This window comes from Lampetra fluviatilis, chromosome 40 (assembly GCF_964198595.1).
Source record: "Lampetra fluviatilis chromosome 40, kcLamFluv1.1, whole genome shotgun sequence".
Classification (NCBI taxonomy): Eukaryota; Metazoa; Chordata; class Hyperoartia; order Petromyzontiformes; family Petromyzontidae; genus Lampetra; species Lampetra fluviatilis.
In genome coordinates, this window is record NC_136314.1 from 10,231,040 (window position 1) to 10,251,093 (window position 20,054).

The 20,054-nt window shown below is 51.3% G+C and overlaps 1 protein-coding gene across 4 annotated transcripts in view; it reads right to left on the bottom strand.

Annotated features, from left to right (window-relative positions):
• The window catches only part of LOC144946231 (protein bassoon-like), a 72,338-nt gene that overhangs the window by 41,880 nt on the left and 10,404 nt on the right, over positions 1–20,054 (bottom strand). For all 4 annotated transcript variants that reach the window (XM_078875099.1, XM_078875098.1, XM_078875100.1 and 1 more), the window contains exon 3: positions 15,507–16,196. In XM_078875099.1, the coding sequence (XP_078731225.1) occupies positions 15,507–16,196 (690 nt within the window). The remainder of the gene's footprint in view (positions 1–15,506; positions 16,197–20,054) is intronic.

Here is a 20,054-nt window from a genome sequence, read left to right on the forward strand (position 1 = left end):
ATGCGCCGGCACTACCGGCGCCGTGCGGTTCGCCTCGTGCCGCTCGGAACGACGCGCGGGGATCCCCGCGGCGGCGCGCACGCGCACGCGCCCATCCGCATGCGCGTGCGTTACGAACGATGCTGTCCGGCACTCCACAAGGCAATTAACAGCGCGCATTGAAACCCCGTGGCCCTCTCCGTCAAGATTCCATTAGGCCCGGCTGGCAAGCTCGGGGATTTGCTGCTGCTGCTTGGGTTAACGATCGTACGGCAAATCGTTATCCAAGAGCAGAGCATAGGGGCTGAGAAAAATGTCGACGGGGGGGGGGGGGGTGAAGCGCGGGAGGGGTGGTAAGTGCCTGTTCGTGAGCGGTGTGTTCCGGCATCCCACGACAGGGGCGGTGTGGCCGGGTTCCACGGCCAAGCGGCCGGCCGTCTTTGTCTCATCGCTGATGATTTGTCTTGCTCGTCGCATCGGATGCTTGTTTGAGGATGAGTAGCCGCGGCGGGAGGTTCCAAGGCTGGTTGTGATATCGACCCGCCACTCATGCCAGACGTGGCTAGAGAATTATGCCTAGCCAGATGGGTTTAGTGGCACGGTGGGCGGACCCCACAGTGCCACCACTCGCCACTGATCGCTGAGGATCCTGGCCTCAAATCCGGGTTTCAGCCGCTCACTCTGATTAAAACCGGCTTCTCAAGTGTCACGAGTTGATGGTCTCAACCCAGTCACCAGTGACTCACAAACCCTAACCCATAGACTCACATGGAGACCCATAGACTCACATGGAGACCCACAGACTCACATGGAGACCCACAGACTCACATGGAGACCCACAGACTCACATGGAGACCCACAGACTCACATGGAGACCCACAGACTCACATGGAGACCCATAGACTCACATGGAGACCCATAGACTCACATGGAGACCCATAGACTCACATGGAGATCCATAGACTCACAAGGTGACCCCTAGACTCACACAGAGCCCCATAGACTCAAATAGAGACCCAATAACTCACATAGAGACCCAAAGACTCACATAGAGACCCAATAACTCACATAGAGACCCAAAGACTCACATAGAGACCCCTAGACTCACACAGAGCCCCATAGACTCAAATAGAGACCCAATAACTCACATAGAGACCCAAAGACTCACATAGAGACCCAATAACTCACATAGAGACCCAAAGACTCACATAGAGACCCAATAACTCACATAGAGACCCAAAGACTCACATAGAGACCCAAAGACTCAAATAGAGACCCAATAACTCACACAGAGCCCCATAGACTCACATAGAGACCCAATAACTCACACAGAGACCCAAAGACTCACATAAAGACCCAATAACTCACACAGAGACCCATTGACTCACAAAGAGACCCAATAACTCACACAGAGACCCAAAGACTCACATAAAGACCCAATAACTCACACAGAGACCCAAATACTCACAAAGAGACCCAATAACTCACACAGAGACCCAAAGACTCACATAAAGACCCAATAACTCACACAGACACCCAAAGACTCACATAAAGACCCAATAACTCACACAGAGACCCATAGACTCACAAAGAGACCCAATAACTCACACAGAGACCCAAAGACTCACATAAAGACCCAATAACTCACACAGAGACCCATAGACTCACAAAGAGACCCAATAACTCACACAGAGACCCAAAGACTCACATAAAGACCCAATAACTCACACAGAGACCCAAAGACTCACATAAAGACCCAATAACTCACACAGAGACCCAAAGACTCACATAGAGACCCAATAACTCACATAGAGACCCAAAGACTCACATAGAGACCCAAAGACTCAAATAGAGACCCAATAACTCACATAGAGACCCAAAGACTCACATAGAGACCCAAAGACTCAAATAGAGACCCGATAACTCACACAGAGCCCCATAGACACACATAGAGACCCAATAACTCACACAGAGACCCAAAGACTCACATAGAGACCCAATAACTCACACAGAGACCCAAAGACTCACATAAAGACCCAATAACTCACACAGAGACCCATAGACTCACAAAGAGACCCAATAACTCATACAGAGACCCAAAGACTCAAATAAAGACCCAATAACTCACACAGAGACCCATAGACTCACAAAGAGACCCAATAACTCACATATAGACCCAAAGACTCACATAGAGACCCAATAACTCACATAGAGACCCAAAGACTCACATAGAGACCCAAAGACTCAAATAGAGACCCAATAACTCACACAGAGCCCCATAGACTCACATAGAGACCCAATAACTCACACAGAGACCCAAAGACTCACAAAGAGACCCAATAACTCACACAGAGACCCATAGACTCACAAAGAGACCCAATAACTCACATAGAGACCCAATAACTCACACAGAGACCCATAGACTCACAAAGAGACCCAATAACTCACATAGAGACCCAATAACTCACACAGAGACCCATAGACTCACAAAGAGACCCAATAACTCATACAGAGACCCAAAGACTCAAATAAAGACCCAATAACTCACACAGAGACCCATAGACTCACAAAGAGACCCAATAACTCACATATAGACCCAAAGACTCACATAGAGACCCAATAACTCACATAGAGACCCAAAGACTCACATAGAGACCCAAAGACTCAAATAGAGACCCAATAACTCACACAGAGCCCCATAGACTCACATAGAGACCCAATAACTCACACAGAGACCCAAAGACTCACATAGAGACCCAATAACTCACACAGAGACCCATAGACTCACAAAGAGACCCAATAACTCACATAGAGACCCAATAACTCACACAGAGACCCATAGACTCACAAAGAGACCCAATAACTCACATAGAGACCCAATAACTCACACAGAGACCCATAGACTCACATAGAGACCCAATAACTCACACAGAGACCCATAGACTCACAAAGAGACCCAATAACTCACATAGAGACCCACTAACTCACACAGAGACCCATAGACTCACAAAGAGACCCAATAACTCACATAGAGACCCAATAACTCACACAGAGACCCAACGACTCACATAGAGACCCAATAACTCACATAGAGACCCATAGACTCACATAGAGACCCAATAACTCACATAGAGACCCATAGACTCACATAGAGACCCAATGACTCACACAGAGCCCCATATACTCACATAGAGACCCAATAATACACAAAGAGACCCAATTACTCACATAGATACCCAATAACTCACATAGAGACCCACAGACTTACATAGAGACCCATAGACTCACATGGAGACCCATAGACTCACATAGAGACCCACAGACTCACATGGAGACCCATAGACTCACATGGAGACCCATAGAATAACATGGAGATCTATAGACTCACAAGGTGACCCCTAGACTCATACAGAGCCCCATAGACTCACATAGAGACCCAAAGACTCACATAGAGATCCATAGACTCACATAGAGACCCATAGACTCACAAAGAGACCCAATAACTCACATAGAGACCCAATAACTCACACAGAGACCCATAAACTCACAAAGAGACCCAATAACTCACATAGAGACCAAATAACTCACACAGAGACCCATAGACTCACATAGAGACCCAATAACTCACACAGAGACCCATAGACTCACAAAGAGACCCAATAACTCACATAGAGACCCAATAACTCACACAGAGACCCATAGACTCACAAAGAGACCCAATAACTCACATAGAGACCCAATAACTCACACAGAGACCCAAAGACTCACATAGAGACCCAATAACTCACATAGAGACCCATAGACTCACATAGAGACCCAATAACTCACATAGAGACCCATAGACTCACATAGAGACCCAATGACTCACACAGAGCCCCATAGACTCACATAGAGACCCAATAATACACATAGAGACCCAATTACTCACATAGATACCCAATAACTCATATAGAGACCCACAGACTTACATAGAGACCCATAGACTCACATGGAGACCCATAGACTCACATAGAGACCCACAGACTCACATGGAGACCCATAGACTCACATGGAGACCCATAGAATAACATGGAGATCTATAGACTCACAAGGTGACCCCTAGACTCATACAGAGCCCCATAGACTCACATAGAGACCCAAAGACTCACATAGAGATCCATAGACTCACATAGAGGCCCAAAGACTCACATAAAGGCCCAAAGACTCACATAGAGACCCAATAACTCACATAGAAACCCAATAACTCACATAGAGACCCATAGACTCACGCAGTTGCCCCGAGTGTCTCCCAAGTGGTCCCCAGGGGCCACGTCAACACAGCTGCGCTCTCCTCCCTCTCCGGCACCGTGGCGGCCCGGCGTGTTGGCTCCACCGCCACTGCTACACAAACGATTTCATCTCCGGACCGCAAAGCGTTCATGATTGACGCGGGGCGGCAGCGCGCACGCTGGCTGCACTCCGAGAGCCGATGGGCCGCCCGCGACGAGTGAACCGGACTCGCGGCGTCGACGCGTGCGTCCCCGAGCGTCACCGTTACGACGACGACAATAAATATGAAGACGCCCGCCACGAGGATAAAATAAATACCACATGCATCGGGAAGTCAACAGTGGTCATCCGATGGATAATAATTTTCCCAAACCATAGGGACGTGGAATTTCCCGCCACTGATTCTGCACGGCTGCATACGAATGAGCGTGGTTGTGTTCATCTGTTGTAGCAAACACTCACCGACTCAACTACTTACCAACCAACCCACCCACCAAATCACCAATACCCAAATCCACCCACCCACCAACCCACCCACTCACCGATACCCAAACCCACCCACCGCACCACGGCTCGTGGCTCGCCGGTCAGCCTGAGCGGCGATCTCTCCGTGGTGACGCCTCCTCCCCCCCCGCCCCTCCTCTTCCTCGGCTCGCTGGGCACCCAGCATCGCCGCGCCGCTGCGCAATGAACGATCGCACCCCGCCCCCCCGGGCCTCCCATCGCTCACGCTGGCACAGCGGTGGCGGCGGCGGCTGGGGCTCATCTATTTATTTAGTTGTAATATTTATGTACATTGACTGTGATTGCGGTTCACGCTCGGGCTCCGACTGAGAACGTAACCGCAATTCATCTGCCGCCGGGCGCTCGCTACGGCGGAGGAGAGGGGACCCCCCCCCACACCCCGTCCGCGGTCCACCCGGGGGTCTCCGCGGTACTCTCGTGGTGGTTCGCGGTGGCCGACCGCAGCGCGGTGAGCGCGGAGCTCGAGTCGGCATCGCCCGGCGGAGTCACTGCAGGAGAGATCGCCTGGCGATGCCGTTCTGTTCTCCCCGGAAATTGTTCAAACCGTAAAAACTACGACTGTCGTCGTTGTTGTTTTTGTTATTTTAATCATTATTTGTTGTTTTTTTAATTCTCGCAACTTCCGAGCATCGTCCGCTCCACGCGATTTTTATTTTCCATGGGGGCGCCTCTGATGTAAACGTGAAAAATGCTCCGAAAGTAAAAAAGAAATGGCAGAGAAGGCACTGACATCTAATAAATGTCTCCATGATGATTATAATTAACGCGTTTCCCCTGCCGGAGACCACCGTGCGGAGGGTCGTGGGGGGTGATATGCCATCGGGTGATATGCCATCTGCAGAACCGCGCGGAAGAACCTCGTGCCCCTTGTCGAACGCGAGGTGGGCACCGCCGGGCCACTCAAGTTTGGGACAGCCCAATCTCACCACCGTAAAATACAGCGACACCAAAAAACATCGATTGCCGTCTATTATGTGTGGCGGGGGGGGGGGGGAACAATTTATTTTGCAACATGTATCTCTCTCACACTAATCTCAAAGCTTACATTCTAAATGCTAAAAGAAAAACCGAAGGACCCGAAGAAAAAAAATCCATGCAACCACGGGGAGAGAGAAAGACACACAAACTCAAAATATAAAGCAGGCGTCAGGGCCGGGATCGAACCCACGACCTCCTGTAGACCAGGCGAGGTAGTTAACATCTCCTAGCCACTGTGATGATGATGAGGGAGAAACGTAAACTCTAAATATACAGCAGAAGGCATCGTCAGCATCGGGATCAATCCCACGATCTCCTGCATACCAGGCGAGGTAGTTAACAATAGTGGCCGACCCAAATTCGGTTTCGGTTTCTGTTTCGGCGCCGAAAGTTGGCAAATGGCCACTTTCGGCATACTTTTGGTTTCGGCCGAAAGTAAATTTTTAACTTTCGGTCTGGTTTCGGTTTCGGTCGAAACTGATATTGACTTTCGGTCGTCAACCGAAGATCTATTTTTAGAATATAACGCTAGTGCTAACTCTATCAGCCGGTTAGTCGGCGCTAGGCAATCCTATGCGATAGGCTGCATACACACACGTCAGCAGCAGCAGCTTGCGAGTGAAGTTACAGCCGCAACCATGGTCTGGGGCCATCAATAAATGATGTCAGGTACCTAGGGGGGCGGGGCAGCGACTGCGTAGCGATTGACGCGCTGCGCTAAGAACCCGACGGCCCGAGTTCGATTCCCGCTCACGGCCGGTGATGATTATTTGAACCGGTCCTGGGTCTCCCCTAGGTCGACTCAGCCTCAAACGAGTAAGTGGTGTGGTATGTCAACATCGCCACTGGGGAGACAAAGTCGGCTGGCCGTGGTGAATCCAAGTCCCGGGCGAAGCCGGGTAGTAAAGCTCGTGTTTCATAAATCTTGTGTTCGGTAACTTCGGTACACACGCCGGTGAGCATATACACGGCTGTGTCGGCAGGGCGAAGGAACTGGGGCAAGGGTCGTGGAGGGCCCCATCTGGAAGCCCCTGGAACCTGCTAGTGGGTTCGAGAAGGGAGGCGTGGCCAGGGCGGAGCCAGGCCACGCTGGTCACATAGAAAGGGGCCGAGAGTGGGGAGCTCACGGCTCGTCGGTTTGGGGATTGGATCGTCTCGCCGTCGCTGTCGTCTCGTCGCCATCGTCACTGCAGTCTTCGCTCGACATTGCGCTGCCAGAGAGCCTGTCAGCTGTCTCGGTCAGCGTCGTCGATGCTAGATGGCTCGTGTTGTGTTATAGGCAAGTGAGTGCAGAGTGTGTGCAGGCGAGATCTTGTGTGTTAATAAAAGAAGGTGCCTGTACAAATATCGTCTCCGAAGTCACTGCACTACACGAGTTCAGCACGACACCGGTTGTGTGTTGGAGCGTAAACCCACTGCAACATTTACAATTCGAGTACGCGTGACGTTTCGCTGGTGATTACAACAACAACAACCAGCCTCATCAGGCGACAAGCCAGAATTGTGGAGAGAGTTCTCCTATTTCGGTCTTGAATCGACGTGGTGAAGGGGATGTCATCGCTATGAGCCTGTCAGGTGCGAAGGCCAGAGGGGGGTTAATGTGGCCATCAAAGTTACAATGGTGTCATGCTAATCTGAGAAAATGCAGTTCCTATTATTGTTGGTTGGGTTATTCATAGTTTATCAACATTGATTTGAAGCTTTCTTGACTGCAGGAATCCATACTCTTTGGGTCTTTCGGTAAAGTCACGTAGGTAGACAAATAATACTAATAGATCACGACGTTTTGGACGCAACACAAGCGTCCCTCATCATTTTTCGCCTGATGACGGATGCTTGTGTTGCGTCCGAAACGTCATGATTTATTATTTTTGTACCTACAGTGAGGGAAAAAAGTATTTGATCCCCTGCTGATTTTGTACGTTTGCCCACTGACAAAGAAATGATCAGTCTATAATTTTAATGGTATGTTTATTTGAACAGTGAGAGACAGAATAACAACAACAAAATACAGAAAACCGCATGTCAAACATTTTAAAATTGATTTGCATTTTAATGAGGGAAATAAGTATTTGACCCCCTCTCAATAAGAAAGATTTCAGGCTCCCAGGTGTCTTTTAAACAGGTAACGAGCTGAGATTAGGAGTACACTATTAAAGGGAGTGCTCCTAATCTCAGCTTGTTACCTGTATAAAAGACACCTGTTCACAGAAGCAATCAATCAGATTCTAAACTCTCCACCATGGCCAAGACCAAAGAGCTCTCCAAGGATGTGAGGGACAAGATTGTAGACCTACACAAGGCTGGAATGGGCTACAAGACCATCGCCAAGGAGCTTGGTGAGAAGGTAACAACAGTTGGTGCGATTATTCGCAAATGGAAGAAACACAAAAGAACTGTCAATCTCCCTCGGCCTGGGGCTCCATGCAAGATCTCACCTTGTAGAGTTGCAATGATCATGAGAACGGTGAAGAATCAGCCCAAAACTACACGGGATGATCTCGTCAATGATCTCAAGGCAGGTGGGACCATATTCACCAAGAAAAGAGTTGGTAACACACTACGCCGTGAAGGACTGAAATCCTGCAGCGCCCGCAAGGTCCTCCTGCTCAAGAAAGCACATATACATGCTCGTCTGAAGTTTGCCAATGAACATCTGAATGATTCAGAGGACAACTGGGTGAAAGTGTTGTGGCCAAATGAGACCAAAATGGAGCTCTTTGGCATCAACTCAACTCGCCGTGTTTGGAGGAGTAGGAATGCTGCCTATGACCCCAAGAGCACCATCCTCACCGGCAAACATGGAGGTGGAAACATTATGCTTTGGGGGTGTTTTTCTGCTAAGGGGATAAGACAACTTCACCGCATCAAAGGGACAATGGATGGGGCCATGCACCGTCAAATCTTGGGTGAGAACCTCCTTCCCTCAGCCAGGGCATTGAAAATGGGTCGTGGATGAGTATTCCAGCATGATAATGACCCAAAACACATGGCCAAGGCAACAAAGGAGTGGCTCAAGAAGAAGCACATTAAGGTCCTAGAGTGGCCTAGCTAGTCTCCAGACCTTAATCCCATAGAAAATCTGTGGAGGGAGCTGAAGGTTCGATTTGCCAAACGTCAGCCTCGAAACCTTAATGACTTGGAGAAGATCTGCAAAGAGGAGTGGGACAAAATCCCTCCTGAGATGTGTGCAAACCTGGTGGCCAACTACAAGAAACGTCTGACCTCTGTGATTGCCAACAAGAGTTTGCCACCAAGTACTAAGTCATGTTTTGCAAAGGGGTCAATTACTTATTTCCCTCATTAAAATGCAAATCAATTTATAACATTTTTGACATGCGTTTTTCTGGATTTTGTTGTTGTTATTCTGTCTCTCACTGTTCAAATAAACCTACCATTAAAATCATAGACTGATCATTTCTTTGTCAGTGGGCAAACGTACAAAATCAGCAGGGGATCAAATACTTTTTTCCCTCACTGTACGTGACTTTACAGAAAGACCCAAAGAGTATTAATCAACATTCATAATAAATTCATGACATCACGTTGATCTGAGAATGTGCAGAGAATACGCAGTACCAATTATTGGCTGCTCACAGTCGATCTACACACAGTGGAAGGGCGTGCGATGGAGCGCGATAGCCGGCACTGACGCTGGGTTCGGGTCCTCGTTGCAGCCCCAACCATTGCGGTGACACCGCGGTTCTCTCCTTAAAGAGTCTATGGTCACCAGTGACTCACATAGATACCCATAGACTCATATAGAGACCCGTAGACTCATATAAAGACCTCATAGACTCATATAGAGACCCATCGACTCATATAGAGACCCATAGACTCGCACGGAGACCCATATACTCTTATAGAGACCCATAGACTCACATAGAGACCCATAGACTCATATAGAGACCCATCGACTCAAATAGAGACCCATAGACTCACATAGAGAGCCATAGACTCATATAAAGACCCATCGACTGATATAGTGACCCATAGACTCACACGGAGAACCATATACTCTTAAAGAGACCCATAGACTCACATAGAGACCCATAGACTCACATAGAGACCCATAGACTCACATAGAGACCCATAGACTAATATAGAGACCCATAGACTTGCACAGAGACCTACATCTCTTCACCCACACTCACCACTCACTCACCACTCACTCACGACTCACTCACCACTCACCACAGACACTACATCTCTTCACCCACACTCACCACTCACTCACCACTCACTCACCACTCACTCACCACTCACCACAGACACTACATTTCTTCACCCACACTCACCACTCACTCACCACTCACTCACCACTCACTCACCACTTACTCACTACTCACTCACCACTCACCACAGACACTACATCTCTTCACCCACACTCACCACTCACTCACCACTCACGACTCACTCACCACTCACCACTCACTCACCACTCACCACAGACACTACATCTCTTCACCCACACTCACCACTCACTCACCACTCACTCACAACTCACTCACCACTCACTCACCACTCACCACAGACACTACATCTCTTCACCCACACCCACCGACCGCTCGCCACGGAGAGAATGCAGAAAACAATCTAGGTCAGTGAGTGCGTCAGCAACAACAACATCAACACAATCTATTTATATATAAACATGGACCTGAAACCGCCCCACCACGCACGCTCGCTGGCGGCCGCGAGTCACATTCACAGCCGAGACGGCACCCTCCCAGCCACACCGCGGGGTCCGTGCGGCCACACCGCGAGAAGGCATCACAGAGCATGCTCGTCTACAAAGTGCCGGGTTCGGAGCGAGTGACCGAAGGGGGAGCCCCCGGTGTCAATCGTAGTGCTTCCCTGAGAAGGGCTGGGAAGGCCGCCGCTATGATACACCGGCGCGCTTCGCCACGATAGTTTCCCCCATAATGTGAAGAAAATGAAGACAAGTAAAGACCTCTTTAGTTATTATTTATTTGGAGTCCCTCCCAATGAATCTGCTATAAATGTCTAAATGATGGGTCACTTTGTTGAGCTGTCATTTGTGGCCAGGTTGCTTCTAAAAAACAAGTTAATACCTCAGTGTGCTTTGCCTGGTAGAATGGGGATGCTTCAATTGTATTTGTATGTGTGTGGGTGATTTGTTAAATTTGAATTGTACTTTGCACGACTAACGTGTTTTTGTACTTACCCCTACTGGACATCTGTGAGAAAAAGCTTGATAGCTCATCGGATTCCTCCAAAAATAAATACTCTGATTCTGAAATCTGCCAAAAATATTCAAACGATCAAGTCCAGGCTCCAAGACGCCCTCCTCTTCTTCAATATCACTCGCTTCTGTATTACACACAGCGGCAATTATTCCCCCGGCTCCCCTACTTGCAGCAGACTACCGCCTGATAGCAGGCCAGTTGTCGAGTCACCTTGTGCTGCACAGGGACAGCTGCCAACGGGGGTGCCCTTGGCTCGACCACGCAGCAATCATTGCCCCCTACTGGCAGACAAATGCCCGCTCACATGCCAGGCGCTGCAAAGGGACAGCTGCCACTGGGCGGTGGCCCCTTTAACATGGGTCGAGACACGATGCAAAGGGCTCCCAGCTGGAGCCAACGGCTTCTTTGAAAGGAACTGGGCCAAAGATCCCAAACGCAGGACCCTCTTGAGACTCGTCCACGCTCTGCTGGGTAAATGACACCGACTTTCACATTGCCGTCACAGCAGCCTCTCGTGCATATCACCGCTGCAAAGAATGATCTTGAGTTTTGATTATAGTGTGCTGATCTTTACAGGTGCATTGAATTGTTTTTATACTCCTGCTGTTATGGAGTGACTCATGCTGCCAGCTACGGCTGCAAAGTTTGGTCGTACATGTTATGTATATCGTTTATTGTTAAATTTGAATCACAGTTCCTATGATCACGGTTACATTGTTTTTATAGCTTTATTTTGGTGATTTCGAAAACATATGGTTTAGCCATGTTTGTTTGTTGAAGTACAGAGTTAGCCTGATGATTTTAATATAAATTGTCTTATGGTTGTTATTGTTTAACTTGTGTCCCACTGGGATTTTTGCACACAGCGTTGATATAAGGTGTTTTTTTTCTGGAAGACTTTGCTGTTTTTCCTGGCTTTTTCTGTTGCACGTAGTCACTTTAAGATGTTTCTTGTTCATGTTTTTGTTTGTTGCGGTTGTGCCCGAGTCAAGAGCCGCATGGCTCATACGGCTAAACAGTACCTAATACATGAAACTGAAAAACCACCCTGTGCGCCAGCGTAGTGGCACAAATACCACAAGATATTAGTGCTGTCATACGCTTGGCAACGGTGCTATCCATGATGCAATCCGCCTGCAACATTGTGTAATGGCCGCAAACGACAGACCACTTCCCTGACATGGTGAGCGTGCGGACGGACAGTCTGGAAGTGTGTCAAAGGCCTCTGATTGCTGCAGGGAGGCCTCAGAGTCGACTGCAACATTTTAGACGATCCATTAACCTAATCTACTCATCGTCCCAGCTGAAGCTCGGATGGATATCAGTAATTGACAGGGAACTGGAAGGACTGCACCCCTACCTGCTATAGTAACTCAACATCAATCGAGTAAATATGCAACGGGTCTACATTTTCTGCTATAGCAAGCAGAGTGTTGAGTGCGTTACTTAATTGACCGATTGCGTCAAAGGCGGTTGACGACGTCAGAGAGAAGGAGGACGAGGATTGGCTGAGGGCAATGGGGGTGAGCGAACCTTCCAGAAAGGCGGGGGGTGTGGGGGGGGCTATAAAAGGGGAAAGCACGAGGGGAGGGGCGGCTGGAGAGAAGACGAAGTTCCGGCCTCGAGAAGAGTGGCCGTGTGTCTACGACAAAGTCTCTCTGTGAAGCAGCGACGCGTGTCGGGCGTCGTTACGGTTGTGTAACGCGGAGTAGGGGGAGGCTTCCGCGACCCAAGTTATCCACGATCGAGGGGGTTTTTGGGGTTAGATCGCGTAAATATTGATTTGAAACAGGAGGAGGATATCTCAGCAACTCTGTGGCTGGCGCCTGATGATCCTGGTTGTTGTTGTTGTTGTAATTGCTGGCGAAACGTCACTGTACTCGAATTGTAAATGTTGCAGTGGGTTTACTCTCCAACATACACTACACTATACACTACACTATACACTGCACTATACACTACACTATACACTACACTATACACTACACTATAATTGTAAATGTTGTAGTGGGTTTACTCTCCAACATACACTACACTATACAATACACTGTACACTACGCTATACACTACGCTATACACTACACTATACACTACACTATACACTACACTATACACTACGCTATATACTACACTATACACTACGCTATACACTACACTATACACTACACGATACACTACACTGTACACTACGCTATACACTACGCTATACACTACACTATACACTACACTATACACTACGCTATACACTACACTATACACTACACTATACACTACACTGTACACTACGCTATACACTACGCTATACACTACGCTATACACTACACTATAATTGTAAATGTTGTAGTGGGTTTACTCTCCAACATACACTACACTATACAATACACTGTACACTACGCTATACACTACGCTATACACTACGCTATACACTACACTATACACTACACTATGCACTACACTATACACTACACTATACACTACACTATACACTACGCTATACACTACACTATACACTACACCCGTGCGGCGATGCTACGCTGATGCAGCCATGACGACGACCGCCCATTCCTGCACGAGCGCGACCGCGGTTCCGTTCGCTCGATCGTGAGGCACATCCCATTGGCATCCGCGTTACCACAAACATAAACGCGTTCCCCAATTACACTCGCTGCGTTGTATCATCCAACGCCGCGTGATGTAAACAAGACGCGGCGTTGTAGGAGAAGCGGCGCGTTGACGGTCGCGGAGAAGCAAAGTGCCATGACCAGGGTGGGAGGTGTTGGGAAAACAAAATAACAATAAGATCCATTTTAGATTCTAACGAATTTGATACGAAAAAAACAACTCAATGTACGGCCGATCATCGATTATCCGGCACCGTGTGATTATTCGGAGGCTTCCATCCTTTATCCAGTGGCACCCCGGGTTGATCCGGCAAAACCGGCAAAACCACTCCGAAGGCTGTAGCCCAGTCCGGCGATCGTCAAACACAAATCGCGGTTGTGTTGGAACAAGAGCAGAATACGTACGGTACATCACCCCATGCAGAGTCTTCGAGATTGGAGCGGTAGGTACGCTACTTTTGACAGTAAGGATATTTGTTTTTGTCTTTTTGCATGCTTATTTACGCTAATTTCGTAGATTAAATTCACTTAAATTAATAACACTACTAAAAATATGTTTATACACAGCACCTAAAAATGTGATGCAAAAAATAAAATATTTTAAATAACGACACGGTGATTATCCGGATCCTCGTTTGCTGCACCGAAGCCCCCAGATAATCGATGACCTTCTGGATTTCAAAGAGCCGCAAATTGTCGCTACTTGTTAACAGCACTTGTCCCAACAGTCTGTTAGAGCGAGCACCTATGAAGGTCAGCACGGCACACGAGGGGGTGGGGGGCCAGCACCACGCCCGGCCCGCGATGTTTACACATTCATTGGAGGCTGAGTCGACCTAGTGGAGGCCCATGACCAGTTGAAATAATCTTCACTGGTGTGGGCCATGAGCGGGAATCGAACTCGGGTCGCTGAGGTTCGTAGCGCAGCGTAGCGCTAACCACTACACCACTGCTCCCCACCGGAACGCCTCTGGGTTCACCCCCCACCCTTCCCACTCCCCCCCAACCCCACACCCCACCCCCCCAACCCCACCCCCACACACTGGCCGGGTGACCCCCCCCCCCCAAGATTTGTGTGGCTCACAGCGACCGCAAGGTCATGGGGTCACACCCTGATTGAGGGGGGTTGACTCGGCCCATCACCAACCCTCCCTCCGGGGGTCACTAAAATGGGGTACCGCTTTTCGTGGTTATCCAATGTGTAGACTGGCCCCCGCCTCTCCCCCCGTGACAGGAATGTGGAATTTCCACGGCCGGCTCTGCAGGGGCTGTCGATGGGCATCAACTGGACATTTATTACTTCTGGACATCCGTGAAAAAAGAACGTCATAGATGATCGGATTCCTCCTGGAGAAAGATTCTGAACGGGAGGGGAACGTGGCTCACGTGAGCGGCATGAGTTCGCTCTGTTTGACGATTATAATAAAAAAAAATTGTTAAAGATGGGAATCGTCCCCCCCGCCCTCCTCCCTCAGTGGCCCAAACTTATAGCCACATCGCAAGTGCTGTTAGCGAGCACCTCTCAAAGTCCCTCTGATGTCGCATGAAGGGAGGCTGAGTGGTGTGGCCACATTTGTCTCTACCACCGATTTTTGCCACCGCCTGAGAATTAAGGGACCCTTCTGGCTCGAGAGCTCAGCGCGGTTGCTGCTGCTGCTGTTGCTGCTGCCGCTGTTGCTGCTGCCGCTGTTGCTGCTGCCGCTGTTGCCCGTTACACCGCTGTGACAATTTAAATCGCGGAACAAGCAACTCGCGACTCGCGCGTCCTTGAGCGACACGGCAGAGATGACGCGAGACGAGGGCGAGGTGGCGAGCGGGCAAGGGCACTACGTTGTGGCAATGTCCCCACCACCCAACCCCCCACCGTGTGCCCGAGCGAGCCAGCGAGGACCCCCCCGCCCACCTCCCCCCAACCATCACGTACCGGCTCCCGCGACTCCGAGCCGCACGCGGCGCAGGCGCTCGCTCCGCACGCGGCGCACGTCCTCCCGTTGTTGGCTCGCTCCGTGCCGAAGCTCAGCTCCGCCCTGCAGCGCGGGCACGCGGCCCTGGGGGTCGTCAGCGCCACGGCACTGGGGACAGCGGCGACGGCGCCGCCGCCGCCGTGCGCCCTCTGCTGCGGGCCCTGCGTGGAGGTCCCCGGCGCTCGTCGGGTCTCTGCCGGCCGGGCGGCACCGGCGTCGGCTGCCTTGGCCGCGGGCGGCGAGCCGGGCGCCGGGTTGACGGCCCCGATGAGGTTCGATGCCTGGCTCAGGAGGGAGGCGCCATAGCCGAACAGCTTCCCCGTGACGCTCTCCTCCGCCGCTCGCTGCTGCTGCGGCTGCTGCTTCTGCTGCGCCCTCTCATCGCTCGCCGAAGTGCCCGTCGCTTCCTGCCTTACCGCAGGCCGCGAATCACCCAACCTCTTGTGCTCACTGCCACCGGCGCCACCGGCGCCACCGCCTCCGCTCGTGGGATGAGTCGGTGCTTTCTCTCCCGGCGGCGGCTGCTGCTGCTGTCGACGCTGCTGCTGCTGGTTTGTTGGAGTCGGCCCGTGCGGTTTGGCGCTGGGCTGCTGCTGCTGTACCAGCCCCGTGATGTCCTGCATCTGGCAGCTGAGACACAGCCACTCGACCTGTGCGGGAACGCAAGAGGGTAGGGGGTGGGTGGGGAGGGGGGCGATGATGAGACGCAACTCGCGAGCGGGAGGGGTGCGTTAACTCAGCTGCCCCCCTTTCGGCGGGGCCACGGCGACTCCGGCGACGCGTCACCCCCCTCCGCCCCTGAATTGTCGTCTGCATTCCGGCGCTCCCGCCCTCGCTTTGCGCAGACAAATTAAGTCTCCGTGAACCACGGGGGGGGGGGGGGGGGCGTGGGTGGGTCGGCGAGGGGCCAGAGGTGGTCCGCGCAGCTCCGGTCAGCGCTACGAACCCGGCCACTCGAGTTCGATTCCCGCTCCTGGCCAACTATCAGTGACGCTTATCGGAACCGGTCCTTGGCGACTCAGCATCAAATGAGTAGCTGGTGCAATGCGTAAAAAACACCGCCACTGGGGGAGACAAAGGCGGCCGGGCGTGGTGCTGGCCACCCACCCCCTCGTGTGCCGTGCCGGCCTTCATAGATGCTCGCTAACAGCACTTGCCCCAAGAGTCTGTCACAGGCTATACGGGGGATCTTTGTGTTTTGTCTTTGACTGTTGTTTGTTGGAGATGATTACGTAACATTGCATCCTGTAACAGCAATATGAGAGTGAACACTTTTTTCTACTGCTTTGAGCGTGGGAAGATCGTTATATTAATGACATGCATGAGTATCATTGTCACTTAACCCAAGCGATTATGAGAGCTTCGTGATGAGTGGATGTGGCTCATAGCACAAACGCCCGGCGCCTTGCATGTCAATGACATCGCTGTGTGAAACGTGTCCTTTCAGAAAAAGAACAACACATATCATAGGCGACGTTTCGGAAAACGCCCCATTGTCTCGGCACGTGCATGAATCACGTGTCACAAGGAAGGCCCATTGCCCATCTCACGTGGCAGATTGAGGTACCACAAAGAAGGCCCATTGCCTGAAACGTCGCCTATATATATATTTTTATCTTAAGACCAGAATCAATCTGACGCTCGCCGGGCAGAACGACAGCAAGTGAACCCAGCGCTCGCCCACAGGCGCGTGCCTCTCTTGCCCACTCAACTGCACCCTGCGCGTCTTTGGAGAGAAGAAAAACGGTGGATATGAAAATAGGGATCCGTGGTGGCCGTTGTCTCGCTTGTGCGAGCTCAGCAGACGTCGAGCCTGGACGGCGCTTGGATGGGCGACCGCCGTGCTGTGTGCAGGGGCAGCAGCAGGCGCGATGGGGAGTGTGTTGTACCGTACTTCCACGCTCCCGCCTGTGTATCCGCCCGCAGGGACCAAACAAGCCGGCGCGGCCGCGCGGGGGGTCACGGGAAGGTCGTCAGCCAGCAGTGGAGTGTGACCAAGCGCCCCTGCCCGCCATTCGATTTTACCCACGCGATTTCAATTCTCACAGCGGTGTAGCGGGCAGCAGCAGCAGTAGCAACAGCAGCAGTAGCAACAGCAGCAGCAACAGCAGCCGCAGCAACAGCAGTAGCAGCTGAAACGCTGTGGTGGGCCGAGGGCGTTTTCCTAAAATGCCCCCACCAACTCCACCAACTCCGCCAACTCTGTCGCCTCTGTCGACCCAGCAGCCGGTAACTCACGCCTGTCAACCCCTTCACAGTGCCCTACCTTATTATTACACAACAATTCAGACCGCATTGGTCACCCCCGTGCCCGCATAAATCTCAACGTTCATCCTACAAAGTCCCATCATAAGGGAGAAACACAAACAAATAGACGCACAAAAACACGCATTTTGAATGCATTGAAACGGCTGTACACCGTATGGAGCCGAAAACTCAATTTCCCTGGACAAGAATACAGCGTGAACCCCGTGGGATGAGAGGTGTGCGGTCAAAAGGTCACGTGCGGTCAACAGGTGATGTGCGGTCACGTCCCACCTCTTCCTACACGCGTGCGCGGCGTGGAAGAGGAGACACCCGTGCCCTTACCACCCCCAACCAACCAAGTCCCCTTCCAAGAGTCTACTCAGATCGAGGCACCGAGCAGGGGCAGGGTCGCACCTTCGCCTGCTTCTTGTGGCAATAAACAAGGAGGCTGCCTCGCGGAACGAGACGACGTTACCATGGCCACCGTTCCCGTGAACTTCAAACATCGATTCCTCCTCCTCCTCCCACCTCGGGGACTCACCGTGCACCAGACACTGCTCCGTCTCGCCCACCACCACCACCACCACTCTCTGTTCAACCACTACCACAACCACCACCACCACTCTCTGTTCAACCACTACCACAACCACCACCACCACCACTCTCTGTTCAACCACTACCACTACCACAAGCACTGATCTCTGTTCAACCACTACCACAACCACTACCACAACCACTACCACAACCACCACTCTCTGTTAAACCACTACCACTACCACAACCACTACCACCACTCTCTATTCAACCACTACCACCACCACAACCACAACCACCACTCTCTGTTCAACCACTACCACAACCACTACCACAACCACTACCACCACTCTCTGTTCAACCACTACCACTACCACAAGCACTGATCTCTGTTCAACCACAACCACCACCAATACTCTCTGTTCAACCACTACCACCACTCTCTGTTCAATAACTACCACAACCACTACCACAACCACCACTCTCTGTTCAACCACTACCATAACCACTACCACAACCGCCACTCTCTGTTCAACCACTACCACCACCACCACCACTCTCTGTTCAACCACTACCACCACTCTCTGTTCAACAACTACCACAACCACTACCACAACCACCACTCTCTGTTCAACCACTACCATAACCACTACCACAACCGCCACTCTGTTCAACCACAACCACTACCACAACCGCCACTCTCTGTTCAACCACTACCACGTACGGCCGCCTCTCACCCACCCTCCCACTGGCCCACTCACTCACCTACCCACCCACTCACCCACCCACTCACCACACTGCAGGTCACAACGACACACCCACCCACTCACCCACCCACTCAGCCACCCACCAACCCACCCACTCACCACACCGAAGATCACAACGACACACTCACCCACTCACTCACCCACCCACTCACCACACTGCAGGTAACAACAACACACTCACCCACCCACTCACCACACTGCAGGTAACAATGACACACCCACTCACCACACTGCAGGTCAGAAAACACTCACCCACTCACCACACTGCAGGTCACAACAACACTCACCCACTCACCACACTGCAGGTCACAACAACAAACTCACCCACTCACCACACTGCAGGTCACAACAACACACTCACTCACTCACCACACTGCAGGTCACAACAACACTCACCCACTCACCACACTGCAGGTCACAACAACACTCACCCACTCACCACACTGCAGGTCACAACAACAAACTCACCCACTCACCACACTGCAGGTCACATCAACACACTGACCCACACACCACACTGCAGGTCACAACAACACACTCACCCACTCACCACACTGCAGGTCACAACAACACTCACCCACTCACCACACTGCAGGTCACATCAACAACACTCACCCACTCACCACACTGCAGGTCACAACAACACTCACCCACTCACCACACTGCAGGTCACATCAACAACACTCACCCACTCACCACACTGCAGGTCACAACAACACTCACCCACTCACCACACTGCAGGTCACAACAACACACTCACCACACTGCAGGTCTCGACAACACACTCCCCCACACACCACACCGCAGGTCACAACAACACACTCACCACACTGCAGGTCTCGACAACACACTCCCCCACACACCACACCGCAGGTCACAACAACACACTCACCACACTGCAGGTCTCGACAACACACTCCCCCACACACCACACCGCAGGTCACAACAACACACTCACCA